At 34.2% G+C, this 19,963-nt stretch overlaps 1 protein-coding gene across 14 annotated transcripts in view; it reads left to right on the plus strand.

Annotated features, from left to right (window-relative positions):
• Positions 1–19,963, plus strand: part of LOC109853360 (protein Wnt-5a) — a 31,823-nt gene that overhangs the window by 1,897 nt on the left and 9,963 nt on the right. Inside the window, exons 1-4 of one of the 14 annotated variants that reach the window (XM_020425394.1) lie at positions 3,717–3,911; positions 4,330–4,525; positions 4,700–5,478; positions 5,728–6,528. The exons of 2 other annotated variants lie outside the window; for them this stretch is intronic. In XM_020425394.1, the coding sequence (XP_020280983.1) occupies positions 6,452–6,528 (77 nt within the window). In that variant the 5' untranslated portion in view covers positions 3,717–3,911; positions 4,330–4,525; positions 4,700–5,478; positions 5,728–6,451. Of the gene's footprint in view, positions 1–3,716; positions 3,912–4,238; positions 4,526–4,699; positions 6,529–19,963 lie in introns of those variants that run through there. 11 more of the 14 variants (XM_020425392.1, XM_020425397.1, XM_020425388.1 and 8 more) reach the window with 11 other exon arrangements.

Genomic DNA, 19,963 nt, shown 5'->3' on the forward strand with positions numbered 1-19,963 from the left:
TATATGTATTACAAAAATATATATTATCAAGTCAAAGATATTTAACTGTCAAGTGTGTTAATAATTATGCGTTATTATAATTAGTTTTCTTGATCATGCAAGATGTCACTGTATCGCTTTCTAGTTCTGTAGTTTCACCGATCGGTCTACGATTATCGCAATATCAGTTTGAGATGATGACGGCGCTTTCTGGTCTACAAGAAAGATCATAGAAGGGAGGAAAGCCACGCCAATACAGAGAAAATAGCGGCCATACGACGAGAAGTGCGAGTCAGAATGGGCGTAACCTAAGCAAGTTTGCTTCTACCTGTTGCACGCTGCTTCCTATTTAATACTATTAAGCGGCTCACGTTAGAAAGCTCTAGAGTTATTAATTTTAAGCTTTTAGCTTTTAATCATCAATTGAGAATGAGAGAGAGAGAGAGAGAAATCGATATAATTTTTCTATTCTCTTCTTTTTTCTTTCTTATTTCTCTCTTGCTGTAAGTAGCTTTTTTAAAAAAAAATTAATGTTCGCACTTCGAAATGGACACGTGTGTATACGTAATTTCAATGATTGCGTGTTTTCAGCTGAGAAAATGTTTATATTCATATTTCCTCTGTGGATTACTTCATTTTATTTAATTTTATTTATTTAATTTTATTTATTTAATTTACGAGATACTTTTTTTGAAAATTGGTCTGAAGGAAGAGACATGTACAATGTACAAATCGTAACCGTGCTCTTTTAGGATAATATTTTGCAAGTTTAGAACACGATTTATATCTTTAAAGATATAAAAATTTATTGCGGTTTTGCTAAACTGCCTATATTGTATCACACACTCTTTTTTTTAAGATAAACCTCTCAATTAACTTTATATTTTTCTCGTCACACTCTGCACAAAAGTGTGCCGCAGTTGTCCCGTTCAGATTTCACTTTTCTATTTCGCTTTTCTGTTTCTCTTTTGTAATATCTTATTGTGTGTTTCTATTAGCAGTTTGTATTTCGAGCAGATGTTTGCTGGGTACAATGTCTTTTCAATTGCGCGGACTAGCCAGGTTCGGCTTTCCGGCGGTATATCCTTCAAGATATTAAAAATCATAGGAAGGTTCTTTTGATATTTTAGGTACCGTGAAAAAAATGTTTATTCTATCTTCAGGACAGACGACTATCTTAAAAAGATATTAGAGAGTCAAATTTGAGAAAAAGTTTTGCAAGAATACAAATTCTAAGAATAACTTGTACAATTTATATGCAATTGCTACAACTCTTACAATTGCAATGGTTTTAATAGATTCAAGACATATATAAGAAGTTAAGAATTGTGACAATGTGCGAAAACGGTTATGCATGTAATGTAAATCAAAAAGTGTTAAAAAATGATTTTACGTCACATTCACATGACATTTTGCATTTTTTTTTCCATTCATATATATTATATGCAAAATAGAACAGTAATTTTTGTAGTATTAGCAAAATATGTGATAGTCGCCTTACTTTTTCTTTGTTCGATAGCATCGGATCGTTCGGAGTATACACCCTGGAACGACGATATCTACCTCGACGAGACCCCCTTAAAACCGAAAACATATGGCATACAATTACGACGTAATGATATATAATTAATGGAATTCGGAGACCCTCCTGGTTGTTATACGGCATGCTTGTTTCCTCGAAAAGCAAAGGGAACTGGCAAGTCCATGTAAGCAGGACTCGACAAGATCCGTCCTCTGAATAAAATTCTCATCGCATGTATACTTTGCGTATACATGTATCGGTGTCGTTCGTGTTTTGCATGCTACAAGACTATAAATGACCATAAAATTGCCAAGAGTGCAACATACTAATTTTCAATATTATGAACGTTGCTCGAGCGGCAGAACTTACCTAATTGTTATAATAGACGTAAAACGAACAGAAACATAAAAGAAAATAAACTTGTCTTTGAATGTGCAAGTCTTATATGTGTGTCTTGACGGATTAGATTTTTTATTTAAAAAAAAATTATTTTATCTTCGACGTAGTTTCCACCAAATGAACTAATATGTACCACGAGGGTCCTGATTGCGATGTAATGAACGATTTGTTCCATACCAGAGATATCTTTGAAATTCTCTTCCTTGTTATAAGCAACTAGGATGCATTGCAATTGTATCTCGAGCAGTTTCTTTCAAGTCAAAGTATATTCGCTAGCAGTATTCAGACAAGGCAGATACATGCCTCTTCTACATCAAGTCCGCCTCTCGCCGACGAACTGATCCACCTACGAAACGAAATACACGCCTGCGAATCGAACTTTTGCATGTGAATGCGTATCGCTCATTATGTGTTTCTCAGTTATATAATATAGTTATAAAAGTAGACACACAATATAGCTATATAACATGCGTTGGTTTTTCCAGGGTATTTATTAATGTAACTTCTCTCTCTTTTTCTCTCTTTCTCATCTTATTTCACAGCGTAATAAATCTTGCAATATATAGCTTACTATATATAGTAAGTCTGTGTGTTAGACACGGTATGTTACCTTAAATTAAAATGATCAATTTGTTCCATCAGTCTAAAACCTCGAGTGCACAGCTCGTAAAATCTTCGCGCTGTATAATTTGCAAGGATAAACTCACATTGTAATTAATAAATTCAATTCAAGTACAAAATATTGAAAAAAGTATATACACAAGATATAATACGACTTGATCTTGGTTTTGAATGTGTAAGTGGATATATGAGCAATCAATTACCTATGTACCTTTATCTCGTTTGTGCAATTATATTCCAATAAACAAATTCAGTTAATTGAATAATTGACTTTCAAGCTGAATAGATAAATAAATAATAATAATAATCAATGCTCATCTTCAAAGAGTATTTATCTCATTTTTACTATATTTTCTGATAAGAATACAATTTACCATATCTAATTACGTGCAAAAATTTACAATTGTATTGTATACAATTGTATTAACTCAGTTTTATTCGTGATATATCGTCATTTCAAAGCAAAATTATTACGTTCATAACATGAACTCGAGATTCTCTATAATGTATGATCAACTTCACGTGATATACGATTGACATTTCGTGATGTAGATATTCAATCGCATTTAAAATTCACATCTTTTTATCGAAATGCAAAGCTAGAGAGAGCTAATGTCAGTTATAGCCAATATCTTGGACCAAAATAGTAACAAGTGTTTTTGATTCTCTTACATCATCACTGTTATCTAGAAAATGATCAAAACCAAGTAATGACATGCGCAGTGGCGGTATCATATAATGTGTGTGTGTGTGTACATACATATATGTGTACATATATATATATATATATATATATGACAGAGCGTTCGAGGAAACCGTGGCAGCGAGCAAGTAATTTTTAAATTTAAAGCAAATCGAAATAGGTGAATATAGTCAGAAGTGAAACCAAAAAATATAGTACAATGCGCGGAGTAACAACGCGGAATAAAGGGATTGGGAACTTGGTGGAAATAAAGTGAAGAAGGAAAGCAGAGGCAGAGAAGAGAGTAAGAATGAGGGAAAAGAGCAGGAGAGTTATGAAAGAGAAAGAGGGAGAAGGAAGAGAAATGGAGAGAACAAGAAAAGAAAAAGAAACGAGCGGGAATCGAGAAAGAAAGAGTGAGAAAGAAAGGTCGAGAGAGGTAAGGAGGTAGGATCGTAGAGGTAACATCGTAGAGGCTGAGACTTGATTCCAAAGGTAGGAGGACTCGGGTTGTGGCCGAGGCCAGTCCATCGTGAGCCCTCCTCTCGATCGAACACGCTTTACTTTCTGCCCGCTCGTTCAAATCCCCATGTGCACGCGACACGCTGCTCGTTCAACTCTCCGCTAACCGAGTAACCCTCCGACGTGACGACTGTTTTCCGCGTGGAACTCGGTGAATACGTGGTATTATTGGTCGTAGTACTGATGGTTAGTGGTGGTTGTGTTACTGTTGCTGCTGCTGGTAGTGATGGTGGTGGTAGTGGTAGCTAGTAGTCGTGGTGGTGGTAGTTGTGGTGGTAGTGGTGGTGGTGGTAGTGGTGGTGGTGGTGGTGGTGGTGGTGGTGGTGGTGGTGGTGGTGGTTGTGGTAGTGGTGGTGGTGGTGGTAGTAGTGAATGTGGTCGTGGTAGTGGTGGTGGTAGTGATGATGATGATGATGATGATGATGATAATGGTGGTAATAGTGGTAGTGATGATGGTGGTGGTGGTGATGGTAGTATTAATATTAGTAATAATAAGTAATAGTAGTAGAAAGTAAAATATAGTAGTGGTAATCGTTATAGTAGTAGTAATAGTATTAGTAGCAGCAGCAGTGGTAGTAAGTGATGGTGGTGATGTTGGTGGTAGTGTTGTTGATGCCGATGCCTGTAGTGGTGGCGGCAGTTACCTTGAGCATCACAGCACACCTTGCACAGTTACCCTCTGCTCCAGTTCCCGTACAGTCGATGTGCACGCGACACGACACAAACAAGTCGACGATCGTGTTTTACGATAAACTGTGTGATCAACAATTAGCTGAGAGATCACATTTGCATGTTAAAAAGTAAAATTTTTCAATTTATAATTTTATTTCTTAAACATTTTTAGTCATCTTTGCATAATAATAATACTATCTATCATTTCCGAATAAAACATTTATAATATATTGATTTATCATTAACAAAGAAAATAATATTTACTTTTTTTTCTGGACAAACAATATATAACGACATGTCAGAAGACACAACAAAGAAGACGAGAAATGAGTGATAAGTAAAAACAAAATGATGGTTTTCGTGAATGTTAATCTTTATATAGAGAGTAGAAACGTTCACTTATTGGAGTCCGGATTGTATTGTTAATTGCAAAGCAATCAGAAACGACGTTTGCAAGATCTAATTCCAAAGAACATCTCGGTCGATCTAAACTCTAAGAAAACATGCATCGACAAGCAACATGCTGATTTGACAATGCGCGCTTTCTCGCAATGAACAAAGATTGCCAATTAAATAAAACAAAAACTAAATAGTACCGGACAGCGGAAGCGGTGTAAAAGAAGTTCATAGAGAGATATATTCTTCGTGCCGCCGCTTTGTTCACGGCAAAGCGTTCCAAGTCGACAAGAAGTGAATTCAAAAGGACTGACATGACGGAACAATAAGACAGCGAGACAATAAGAACCGGTAGCAGAACTCTTCTTTAGAAGGGTGCTTTTTGAGCGTTGGAATCTTTCGCGGTTGTTCGGACTAGCGGCAAGTAGCAATAGAAAAAGAAGATTAACCACGAAGCAAACGTACACGACGTCTGTCTCGTGATTGTCGGATGATCACCGGTTTTTGCGTGATCTCGCCAGCGTGATCTTTGCCGCCAAGGATCGTTAAGGTCTCAAGCAAGGGTAACTACGATTAGCCGGTTGATAAGTTTCCCGGTATTAAAATCTCGAAGATTTATCGAAGATCTCTTTCGCAATGACAATCGACCGATATTCTCGCGTGAAACTGCGAGAGACCAAATATGGTGCTTAGTTAATTTTTTAATTAATGTCTATTTGCTAACGCGCGAGATTTGCGAGTGATATTAAACTCATTAGAAGATAACCAATCCGCTGTCTTTTCTAGATAAATATATTTATTGAATTAGAAATTCAGTCGGATTTCTACAAATCAAGTCAATTAGACATCATATCTTATTAAGATTAAAATCGATACGTAGATCTTTCTTAAGGTCACATTCCAATGATATCACAATAATTTTCATTTCAAACAGAAATTTGACAATTGTTTGAGTGCGTACCTTTGCAATTGTGTCTGTGACGATCCGTCGATTAAATCGATGAATCGTGAAACTTCTGCAAGTCGAAGTTTAATTATCACCAAGGGAGGTAACTTCCAGTATGTGATACACGACCAAGATATACGATTGAAGAACATGTACGACAGATAAACTAGTCCTGCGACAGCTTAGTCACTGTGAAGAAGAACGTCTCTTAAGAAAGAGATTTGGAAACTGTGAATACACACATACATACGTTACAAGCGGTACAACGCAAAGCGAGAGTGTTCAAACACTTTAGAAAATCCGAATGTTGAGTCTGTAAGTTCGGCCATTTTACATCTGTTTGGTGCGCCTGCAACTTTTATGTCGGCATGAAGTGCTAACAAAAATTCGAGTGATATAGTGATCACAACAAAGAACTTGTTATGACATTGCTCGAGAACATTGTTGAATAAATACGAGGCACAAAGTTTATATGTTCATTCCGACAAACGTAAAAGATTGCGTATTCATCGTGCGGAAACTGCGTATATGACAAATCACTCACGATTCGATCTAACAACGAAACGGGGTCGGTTCCGATTCTGAACGACGAACTTCCGGTGAGTGTTCATCCGTTCTGTCGTCGTTGCTGATCGCGGAAGCGTAAAACTTGATCGCGTGTGCATCCGCTTATTCTACATTCAACAACAACAAGCTGATTGTAATGTGAGAGATGCGTCGCGGTGATATCGCGACAATCGCGATAGCCCTTCTTATTCTTGGGCAAATTCAGGAACCACGACGAACAAGGTGAGAAACAGCTATTTGATGCAAAAGTAAAAATTACATACACAATTGTCTCTCGTGACAACTATACATATATGTATATATGTATATATGTATATTTGTCTATATATATACACACACACACACACACACACACACACACACACACACACACACACAGTATCTAGTATATATATAGTATACCTACTTATAGTTATATATATATATATATATATATAACCTACTTATATATATATATAACCTACTTAAAAAAAAGAATAAATATATAAAATTATATAAGTGTTAATTATAAGTGTTAACACACATTCGCGACCGGTAACGTAGTTCTACGTAGGTCATTTTAAAATCTATTTTCATTTGTTTAATAAGCATATAGTGTAGTATGATAAAGTAATATTTTGTATATGTACACTAATTTAAATAGCAGAACCTTGCGGAATTCAAGTAATGTCTCGCTTTAAAATCGCCGGTCGCGAATGTGTTAATTATGATTGCAAGAAAATTCTTAAAAAATATTTAAATAATTTGATTATTTCAAAACGTCAAAATTTTCGAAGACTGTAATTACGATTAACTATCAAAAATAATCAAAAATAATCGTCAAAATAATGAGCGATTCGGAAGAGAGATTCTTGCGAGGTCGCAATAAGCGTGACTCAGAGCCGTGCTGAAAGTCCGTCACACCTTGTCAAAATCAAATGTTTGCACTGCTTTGGCAATAAAATTCGACAGGCTATATAACTGTAATAAATTTACGCGCGCGACAACATTGCAGTTCTTATGAAAAATAAAAACGTGAATTATTCCGTGGCCAAAACAAAAAACTATTAGCACAAAACAATTAATAATTATTTAATAGTATAGACAAAAAAACTCGTTGTTTATCAATTTATCTTATATATACATAATAATAATATTTTGTTAGGTACTAATGAATATATTAAGTAGAGATGCATATATATTAGAATAAAAATCTCTTGCGTGTGGTTATAAAGAAGGGGCTCACCTAGCAATTAACGGACGCGATTGGAATTTCCGCCGTAACTTAATATTCTGTTACATAAATACTCTAATGATCTAATATGCACAAGAACGGCCATCATTCAGAATTAATTACAAATGTCAAACGAAATGAAACGTTTATATAACGCGGTAACACGATGCGTAACGCGTGATTGCAGACTGACCGAATTTAATGCTATGTATATATGGAGAAATGAGACTGTGCGCAAAGCATGCTCGTTGCATGTTTTACGAGCCGCTTTGCTATCAGGCCGCGTAATGAGCGTGCATTAAAACGGCGATGCGGCAGATCGAGAACGATCGAACTATTACGACGGAAACGAGATTATTTCGTTCGTATTAACTAAACTCATTCCGCACGTTCGACAATAATAAAATCATAACAAATAAAAAAATAGAAAAATTAATTTTAAGTATCACAGTATATAATTACAACAAATGTTACAGCTGCACAATATTTTACAATATTGACCATATAGTCGGTAGCCAATTAAAAACTTGATGACAAAATAATCTAATTTAAGCGGTATATATCGTAGAAGAAACTTTGCATCTCTTAAATATAAAGACATTTAAAATATGTTATTGTGACATGCTCTATCTGGCACAAAATCGTGTCGTCTTGTTAAAAAAATTAACATGTTACTTATAGATCGTCAGAAATTAATGATGCAAGACAGAGTGGCGAACGTTATATAGATATCGCCGCGTGTTGTCATGCGGATATCGCTTCAGAAAATGTAACATGACAGCTTCTTAGCTGATAAAAAAATAATAATCATTTTAAAGCTATACAAGCTTGTGTGTATCAAAGACACGTGCGTATATTGCTTTTAAATAACGTTGGCGTGATGGTTTTCCATATATTAGGTGAGTGCAAAAGTTTTGATAGGTTTCTCAAAGATGCTGCTTCAGTATTTTATGGTAGCATTTACAAATATGTAGATGTATTATATACCGTTAGTAAGATAGTTTTAGCTGCTCATTATACAGAATAAATCGTTTTTAATAAAATTGCTTGATCCATTTTTCTATCACGAACTCCAAGACTTTTGCACTTATCCATTATTATATATTCGAGTTATTATCTCCATTAATTAATTATTCTACATTATTAAAATGGTGCAAGAGTTTTAAATTGCTCCTTGTCCAAAAAGATCACTGCTTGGAGAGTTATTAAAAAGATATTAAAAATCACTCCGATTATATCACAATGCGATGTTAAATTAATCATAACGCATCTTTCTTCTACATACATACATATATACATACATATATACATATATATATATACATATATCGGTATAATATATACATACATATATATACATACATATATACATACATATATCGGTATAATGATGAGTTGTAAGAAGATAATCTTCCACCACAACTGACAATCTCCTCCATCATAATCTATCGTGTAGCTCGAAATCCTATTAATAAAAGTGCGTTCCAGCCTAAACGCGTGATACTTAACGGAACGACGGGTATCATCCTATATTACGATTTCCAAGCGATCGCACACGAGAAGTATCATAATATGCAGGTGTGGAAGGGTTCTCATCGATCACGGAGAGATGTGGCTTCGAACAGGATTCCCCCGTTATCTCGCACGCTTGTTCACGCGCGATAGGGATGGGATCAAGTCAATATACTCGCGAATACGTAATTTAATATCAAAGTCCGCATTCCATAGCTGGAATAAAAAAAATAACAATTTAAGAGAAAGATGATTTTGTTCTTTTTTTTTTTGTCCCCTTCAAGCGATATAAAGCATTAATATGAACCTGGAACCAGTTTGTATCGCTGTTTGAAAACGCTTTACACAGGTTTTCGATTCCATCGCTACTGCGCGAGAACGTAACACTCTGAAACTGTCTGGCTTTTGAAAGAGAGTCTCTCCATACCTCTCGCTCTCTCGAAGACTTTTTGACGTTTACAAATTGCTGTGAAAAGACTCGTACATTGTAAGCACCGGTATACGTTCGTGTCACTTTGTGACGCGGAGATCTCGCGAGCACACGATATATGTACATCGGATCCTCTTGATGCAACAGGCGATTCACACAGCGCGAAGCGAGAACCGCTGGATCGTTTGTCTTCCGGCATGATGACGTGGAAATTGAACGATCACGTTGCAAGCCAGACTGAACCGGAGGGAAGATTCTGGCATCGCAGCTTGGATTTACTATGTTTGTAATGATTGCACGTCATTCGCGATCACGTGACATTTATGTGTATCTATTCGCGCGGAGTGTATCTATTTCGGTGTTTGTCGAAACTTTTAACTATTTAATTTGCCAAATCTTTTTTTTTACTAACCTTTTCTTTTTCTTCAGTTCTTTTAGTGATATTTATTAAATGCATTGAGAGAGAGAGAGAGAGAGAGAGAGAGAGAGAAATACCTTAGTTGTTAATTTAAATAGTAATAGTATTTCCACTTGCTCGATAACACGAAGATATTTGAGTTGGAGTGTGCTATAGACATATCATCAAGTTCTTCACAGATATGCTGATCGATTCTCTCGTGAATTCCTATTCCTTAAGACAATATATGTGCTATGCACAAAAACTGATACAATAGAATATGAACGAAAAATTGCGAGACAAAAATAGCTGGGAGATAGAGACTAAAAAGAGTGAGATAATCGAAAAAATTTTCGACGAAGATCCAATTAAAATAACCAGTAGTCAGGAAACATCGTTCGGCAGAGTAACGAGAACGAAGAGAAGAAAAAGACAAAAGGCAAAAGAAAAAGTCACGGTTATATAAAGGGTTCGTCCTCCGGGAGGTTAGGTAGGCGCAAGGATATACAAAGCGGCATTAAAATATCTCGGTGTGTCTGGCAAAGAGAATCGCGCATTCGATAGCTAACATGAAAAATACCGTCGCATTTGCTAGCGATTGCGTTCATGAGGTAATTGCATTCTTAGAAAAGATCATTTCTAACAAAGCGTTGTCTTTACCACAAATAGTAGCTGCCATCGCGATATTGCCGATGCTTTGTCTTATAGCATTAGGATTTAAAATCAGTTCATCAAATAAATTTGAATCTGTCAAAGAATTTATATTTTATTCCGAAGTGGTTATTACGATAAGAAACTAGCGACGCACGCCGTTAGTAGAATGACATTATCATAATTTATGTCTTTATTAGCTTCATTATTTGTTTTCACAGACATTAATGATACCTCACACGTACATCTGCGATGAATATTTGATTATTGCGTAACTAAATATTATATATAAACGATTGTTTCACACTCGATTGAGTGTCATCTAATCAAGACACACGAGACGATTTCGCGAACAATTACAAATTGTCTACATTATCTAGGAATCAAAGATACTGTTCAAATATAATATAACTGATAAGAATTATGTTCTTTTTTTACTACGCGAGCGCGATTCTGATGAAAAAAAGAGGCGCTTACGAGGGGCGGATTTTTTTATTCTAGATGATACGTTATGAAAAAAAATTTGCCAGCTAGACGAATTTATTTATATTTAAACTCACAAATGTTTATAAATATTCTATAACATTTGAGCAGAAATAAGCAGTATAATTGGTCAAAAGAATAATTACACGTTCTATCTGCATAAAACAAGATTATCAATAGCTGCAAAAACATAAGAAATCATTATATATACAATATTCCGATTAATATATACAAGTAGAGAGCGAGATACAGTGTGAAAATTCCACATGTGAGAGACCCGATGAAAAACTTGATCGGAAGACTATTTTTGTAACATGGAAGGTATCGACTTGTACTCGGCTCTCGATTACAAATTCATAGAAAATTATGCTAATGGTTTTTGAGTGAAATGACTTGGAGGACCGACAGCTTCAGTCCTAGACTCTTCGCACGTCAGGCTCGGCAAAAAAACTATATCGACTAACTTTGATTCGTCGCTCTTCACGCGCATAATTGTGCATGCCAAACAAAAGTGCGAGCAAGAGCATGTTCGCCTGTTGCGGAACGCTCGTGATCCTTTTCCGATGAAGATGACAAATAATTTAATATATTCAAACTGCTCTGAGTTGAGAGTGCTTATCTAGATTATGCCGAGCTCGCGGGGCAGAAAGAATATATATATATATTCGCGCTTCCCTATATATATGTACATATAATCATTATAATCTGCGATTTTCATTATCATTATGTTTAATTATCATTATGTTTATTACGACACATACGTCAAGCAAACGTAAAAGTGCCAAAACTAATTTCAATATGATTTCCATCGTAATTACGTCAATAGCTGTTCATTATTGATTTGAACCAGCGTAATGTTACGTGGCCATTTTCGTCCGGTTGCTAGACTAGCTAAATCTAGAGCATCCAATTGAATGATGCACACGCTTCTTGCTTCTTTGTTCGTTTTATAAAATCAACTGTAATGTAAAACTTATAACGATCTTGGAATACGCTGATGCAATTATGCTCCAATAAAATCCGTTGAATACAACTAAACTGTTCACGCAGTTAAATTAAAGAATTTAACTTTATTATACTAGACATTCTGTAACTCTCAAAGTTTCTTTCGTGTTAAGTTTTTTTGTCACTTTTATATTATTATATATATGTACATATATATAATAATTTTATATATATGTACATATATGTATATGTTTTATATACATATATGTACATATAATATATATAATAAATATAATATAATATAATGTGTACATAAAATATATATGTATCGAGATAGGTATTTCTTTTATTGTAAATCACAACGTTCTTTCATCAATGTGGATATAATCTCATCAATAAAATCAAGCGTTGTATTTGTTTCGTCGATTGGTTCTGTCTTTCAAACCGAATAGTATTCTGATATCCAGAGATATTTTTAAAGCTACGGGGGTTTAACTGCACTAAAATAGGAACCTCTTGCATTTATCTTGGTAATGGAGAGAATTCTTGATTTCTAACAAATTTGAAACAGGAAAATTGTAAAAGCGTTATTCACTCTCTATTGTGCATTCAGTATTCTGTATTTCGGCGATAGGAAATTGTTAATTAGACTATCAAATTCTAGCCGAGCGATTGAGTGATTTATGAAAAATAATAATAAAAATTGATAAAATTAAAAACATTATATTTTTGGTACTGTCTTGCTGTTCGCATCACGTTTGTTCGCAACATTGCAAAAAAATGGTCAAAACAAAATTGCACAGACCCGAAGAAAGAAATTCTGGAAGATATGGTAACAAACCGTGGTAACGAATCATTCTGCTATCTAAATCTCTACCTGCCGCATGTCGGGAACCGCTACGTCGCTCTCTAGTGTATCTCTTCCGATCACACGTTCCGAAATGTCAGAACCATGACCTCCATTATTTCTGCACATACACACACACACACACATACACACACACACACACGTATATACGCTATCTATTTATCTCTCGCCATCATATTCTATATCGCACGTGTGCGGTTCCTCCGTATTACCCTTCTTCCAAGTCGTGCAGTTCACGAGCTTGTCTCTTTTATCCCTGTTTTTTTTTATGTATCTCAAAACCTCTCTTCTCCTCCAGTTATGTCTCGGTAAGCCATATTTCGGTCTGCCGCGGGAATTTAATGAGCAGATTGTTATCGCAATATATACCGAGTTATATTCACATGAGTCATTTCTCTGGTACAACTGGCATATGTTGTACAGCTCACACCGTTACACACATTCACGACGATTTTTTTACAAAATGTAGCATCACGTGATTTGCTTCCAAATTAGCTTCGGAATTTTGCTATCTTTAATGTCACGCTGATTTCAATAACAAGTATATTTACTTTATCTTGAAATCTTCTTAACCATCATTTCTTAGAGCACACACATATATTTAGAATATATGAGTCACGAAAGAGATAGGCTAATATTACAGAACACTAATATTATGTAATCATAATGATATATGCAAATATTTAGCGTTACTATTGATAATAAATACATACGATATATCGTATATGCGTCGTTAGAGAGAAAATGTAATAATTGATTAAAATTTATATTTTAGTGGTGGCGTTTTTATTTTCTCAGGTATTTATATATTTTTCTCAGGCCTATATATATTTGCGTTATTTTATATCTGCAAGTAATAAAGAGCATTCTCTCTATCTGATAAACTAAACTTTGCCCACTGCCAATTCGCATAGCGATTTCGTGAGAAGAAATGACGTCCTCCGATTGGTAATAAAGGTCGTACCTTGAATTAAGCGCTTCGTTAAGCTTGAGCCTTCGATTTTATTGCGTTTGCCCGAGCACGTCAACGTGCCGTAAAGTCCATAGGCATGAAGTACGTATACATGTACCTATATAGAGTATGTTGTGAATATACTCGCAAGCACACAGGCATATACCACTCATCTCAATAAACCCTGGTTTATTCGCCGTCCCACATATTATGCGACACGGCGCATTCGTCATCAAGCCAATCTTAATAAACAATCGAACCTGTTCAGACTCGCACATCGATTACAATTTCGTGGAACTTAGCAAAATAAATCTGTAGCCGCGCACGAGATTTTGCGCGCGCACGTAAACACTTCTACAACATTATGTATTATATATATCTTCTCTACACATTTCTCCTCTCCTCATCTCTCTCTTTTTCCCCACCACTAGGATATATTCTCTTTTTTTTAAATAATTATCTTAAAACTACTAAGTTTTACTGGAAACAAGATTATTTCATCTTGAATTTATCTGCCAGGTAGTATGCGCTAATTTTACTAAAAGTAATTGACGTCGTGACTGCGCCGATGCAGTTTTCATTATGCAAATGGGAATATTCGCAAATGTTTACACAGAAGTTAAACCGATCATCGTCGACGATGATCATCGTTGTGGGTGGCCAGAGGCAGATCTACAGCAGTAGCAGAGAAGCCGAAAGTATCCTCTTCGTTTAGCATTTTCTCTCTTTCTTCTTCCTCGATTTTTTTCTTTTTTTGTGTGTCTGACAAACGAATGTACTACCAACTTACATGCGTGTAATTATTCTGTCAATGTGCCGGATTTTCAAGTTTCTCAAGAGCCTCGCTCGAGATACGCTTTGAATTGATTGAGAAATCTTTTCTGTCATTGAGGTACTTGCTGATGTTGTCTCTCTCCAATTTTGTGCTGTTCCATCAACGATTTCTGCCTCAAGTCACGAAGTGACTTGCACAATTCGTTTGACATTACTGCGCGTATATAAAAGCACAACTTTAATATTCTCTCGCTGACAATAGAACAATAGATTCTGGGCAATGTGAGTTAAATGACACCAAAGTTAAAAGAATACAATACTACGCTTCTATTAATATATTTAATATAAAAATCAATATAATTTCATCGACATATTCATACTTTTATTGTTTGACATAGTAAGATAAATTTTGTGAAAATAGTTTTCGAAATGTAAAATATCTCTTCTGGTGAAAACATATGATTTATTTTAATTATTTAAAGTGTAACATCTTTGATAAAATTTGTGTCTTCGCGTGGGATGTTTTGGAAGATTTAGCGAGAATCATACTTTGAAAGACATTTAGTGTTTTGTCTCGTCGGGGCGTGCAATCGATAAAGCGATCCACACTTTCTTTTACCGGTCGTATAAACATAGGCGCTTCTTTCAATATAACGAACGGATCAAGAACTAGGGGAGGAGTAAGAAAGGACCGATATTTTAATGCGCAGCTATAATATGATAATACGCCAATGTATATATGCGATGTATGTATATAGGTTCATGTATGATAATTTGGCGAAACAAAGCTGCATTGTCGAGACATAAATTGAATCGCTTTTCTTCTCTCTGTCTCTTCTGTCCCCCTGTTCTTTTTTTCTTATATCGTTCTCCACCCACCCTCTCCCACTCTGATTATCGGAAGAAACGCCCACCGAGGAGAGGGATACGTTCACTGCTTACTTCAATATCATAAGATGGAAACTTTTCTCTATTCCTAGACATATGTACGCGCACCGAAAAAATTGTATTCTTGTTTTGAGGATATCCCACTTATTTTAAGTATATTTTATACTAAAATAAGCGCCAAGAAGAATTTCTTATTTTAAGAGGAAAATCCTCTAAATAGTAATATTGATAAGAATATATACTGACTAGAATATAAAAAGCCTCTATAGAAAAACATATATATCTTACTATCGAAAAAGACTATATTCTTAAATAAAGAATATATTCTTAAATAAAGAATATATTCTTAATTTCAGAAGAATATCATCTAAAATCTTTAAGAAGATTTTTTAAGTATAAAATCTTCTACTTACGAGAATATAATTTTTTCGGTGCGCTTAAATCTTAAGTATTTATAAGCAAATTAGTACAAACCGCTGTCGGGTAGGCCTTTTCGTTTACAATTAATCAAAATTTTTCACTAATACTTTTTATAGTAATTTGAAAAATTGACGTATAAATTAACATTACTTTTCTCGAGGTTTTATTTATTTATGTATATTTTTCACTTTTTTGAGGGTAATGAACTATTCATCAATCTTCTTATCCACAAAAAAAAATGTTAAAAATTACTTGGTGATTTATAACTCCGGTCGAATATGTCAGAAAGAAAAAGAGAGAGAAAATTATCCGAAAACATTTTATAGGTCAGATTCATCGGTTTCACACACACACACACACACACATACGCGCGCGCGATATAGTTCTCACACATTATCGTACACACAGCACTATCGGTAGCTAGTTTACGTTGCACGCATTTTCTACGCGAATTTACAGTCCTATGCTTTAGTAATCTTCTCCACGCTAATCCATGCAAAAGTACACAGCTAACGCTCATTCTTTGATGCCTCTGCCACGACAAAACTTGTCTCGTATTTTTACCGATTAACCCTCTTTCGTTGGCCTGATGCTAAGTTATGAATTTCCGGCGATTGCTCACGAAGACTCCGCCTGCTTATAGTATTATCTGCTGCGTAGTATGTAGGAGTAAATCTTTTTGCTGTTCTTGGCTGCATCGATTTTCCGATAAAAGCAAATTATTTAAGAAAAGGATACTAATTTGCATATTTACTCATATCTACTATCTTAAGATGTACATCAATTTTGCTCAAGTACTCTAATAATTACCCGAATAAGAATTTATATTGTAGCGCAAATATATTTCTAGATACAAAACAACAAAGAGTAAAAAAAAGAATTCCGCATACGTATACAGCATAGCTAAGAGTGAAAGCATGGACTCAACAAAATGAATGAGACAACTTTACGCAAGGCAAAAATCTCATAAAAAAAATTAGACTTTTAAATTTGTCTCTGTTTCTGGTTCACATATGTACGCGCTGTGCGGTCGTATAAACTGCGCGCATACCGCAAAGAGTAATCAGAAAACCGCGACGAATGACGAATGTCCCGATGTGAAGGCACTGAGGAAATTAGCATAATTCCTGTGTTAATTTTTAACCAGGCTGGCCTCAAAATTTCAAAACTGAACAAGCCCTCTTTCTCTTTCTTTACTGCATGCGTGCGTGGGAATCCACGAAGACCGTTCCACGATGGGACTACAAAACTGATATGTTCACGTCTAGATAATATCACAAAATTACCCTTTGATCGAGTAACTCTTATATTTCTTTTATTTCATGTTTGTCTTTTTATCATATTTTCTAAATAAAAGAACTTTTTTCAAGTATTTATTATTTTATGTCCACTTAAGCAGAAAAAAATGTACATATACAGTAGAAAAATTTACCATTTAATCGATCAAGTTTTAAAGTTTAAAAGTTATGTTTTTCTTCTCTTATCACGTTGTAGATGACAATCAATTGTAACATACGTGGCATTTTATCGATACGTCGTATCGACCCGCGAAACAAATAAGATAAAATAGAATTTATGTGAAATACCGCAAAACTTTCTCACCCCAAGATAGGTCGCTGTATATCGCCGACGACAACGTTTCTTACTGTGGCGCAGCATCTCCTAACGCCGATCTTATCTTACACCCTTCGAGTCTGCCGATGGATCTTTTTAATTAGTCTTGGCTAAGTATAAACGCTAGTCTTTTTCTCTCTTTAGAATCAGTGAAATCTCCACGGATTCTTTTTCGTGATCAGCAATAACTCCGAAGTCATAACATGAGAAAGTTTTTCAGCAACCAAAAGCACAAACACATCAAAGTTTCACGAGTTTTTCTTGTTTCTCACGCATCGCACAGTAAAATGTTTCCTTACCACATCAAACATTAGTTTAGGTTGAAAAACGAGACTATTATACTGAAAGGTTTCTCTATCATTTAGATAAAATATCGTGCATAGAGTTCATATATATGTATATATATATATGGAAAAAAATACATATATATATTTTTTTAATTTTCATATATGTACACGGAAAAAAAAATGATGTTGAATCAACAGTATCAGTTTAATTGAAATATATTCTGTTGATGCAACATCAATATTATTGCACTATACACAGCAGATAGTTGCTTTAAGAATCTAGACATTAAATTAATCGCATATGCAATTGAATGAACTATTTATTTTTGTGGCAGCCCGTGACGTCAACTTTAATTGAAGCAATTCCATTTTTTTTCTGTGTATATACATATTTTTTTAGTTGTCTTTCTTTACTGACTTTTAAAAAATAAATAAATAAATTTAACATTGACAGATCAAAGTGACTGAAGAATCAAAGGCAAAACTTTTGAAAAAATATACTTCAATTTTTTTCTAATTTTATGTAGAGCTTTCCTTTAGATATAGTTTTAAAAAATTGGTTAAATGTCTCAAAAACAGCTTTGTTTTCAAATTTTTAATTAATTCAATAACTAGTTTGTAAGAGGTTTCGACATAGATAACTTTTTTTCTGTGAAGTTTATTAACTTGATTGAAACATACTTTTAGGTGCATAATGTGTTTTATCACATTGTGCTGTATCGCGGATTATCGTTTTGTCAAAATTAGTTTAATTTTGTGATCAGAACGATCTGTTGCTTTGTTTGTCTGTCCATCAATGTCAGAACTTGAAGATATTCACCGCTAGGTTCGAAAAGGTCTACGATGTAAACGTTTATCCAGTGTCAAATCTTTTCGAGACATTTTCTTATATACTTTGATGAGATACAAGTTTACCGCGTAACCACTCTTTCGAACTTTTTTTTAGAAGTTTCAGCGATTATCTAAGGCAAGTTTTATTCAAACATTCGTAATAACTAACGCCATAGCTAATCACAAATACTGAAGAGATATCTGTGCAAGGATAGATTTATATCTTCTGTCTTAAACCAGTAGCTGCCTGTTAATACAATATAATTACATTAAAATCATATTATATTTAACGTTAATTTTCTCTCTCTCTCTCTCAATGTACTTTCTGTGATTAAATTGAAACTGCTTTTGCTACAGTTACGATGACTATATTTTGTCAAGAGTTTTGATACACTCATTCTTATTCTTAGTACAAAAGTAAATATCAGATAGAGATAGAGAGAGAGAGAGAGAAATTCACAATGCTGAAAACTTATGACTGTGACTGAGTAATTTTCTGTCGGCTAAGTATTATCTTAAATTCTATGTGTGTGCGCGCGCTTATATACATATTATAGTATGTTACAGTAATGTATTAAGTTGGTAAATAAATATACTTACTAATAATATATACACTTACTAATTTGACAAAAATAAATGTATCTACATGCAATTAAATTTAAACTTTTATTAACAGATGCATACATCTTTACAGCTGATTTAGTAAAAGTATAAATAAACAAAACTGTATTAATTTAAATAAATATTTCTGTTAGCACGTACACATCACATAAATTATAAACCATAAAAATGCACTAGAACTCCTACGCAGTATTTTTGGCTGTCTTGATACTTTTCAAGTTTTTTTGTTTATTGGAAAGCACAAAGAAATGAGCAGAGGTTTCTTGTGCGCTCCTATACTTAAGCATGTATTACTTTCCAAATATCACTTATTCAAGTATTTACTTTGTGATATTATGCTTTTATTGATGTGTTGTGGCATATGTATGGATTGTCTAGTAAATGAATACAGTTACTAGAAATAGTAGCACTTTCAAGTTAATATTTTTGCTAAAATTGTTATACATTACTAGTAAGTACATTTATTACATTTACTAAAGTTTACGCTTTTAATGTAATATAATATATATATATGTATGTGTGTGTATAGAATCATTAAGTATAAAACTTGAAAAAATGTATATATATAATGTATATATGTATATAATATGATTCAATATATATGCTCAATACATATTTAATATACTTCATACATACTTACAATAATTATAAGCGATCGGTAAATATAAAAGAACAAGCATCTTAGAGATATAAAAATTGTTATATTGTTTAATATCTATATTCTTTTTTTCACTACATATCATACACAACTTTTTCTTCTGTTTATCATTG

This window comes from Pseudomyrmex gracilis, unplaced genomic scaffold (genome assembly GCF_002006095.1).
Source record: "Pseudomyrmex gracilis isolate BER0280 unplaced genomic scaffold, ASM200609v1 scaffold_47, whole genome shotgun sequence".
NCBI lineage: Eukaryota > Metazoa > Arthropoda > Insecta > Hymenoptera > Formicidae > Pseudomyrmex > Pseudomyrmex gracilis.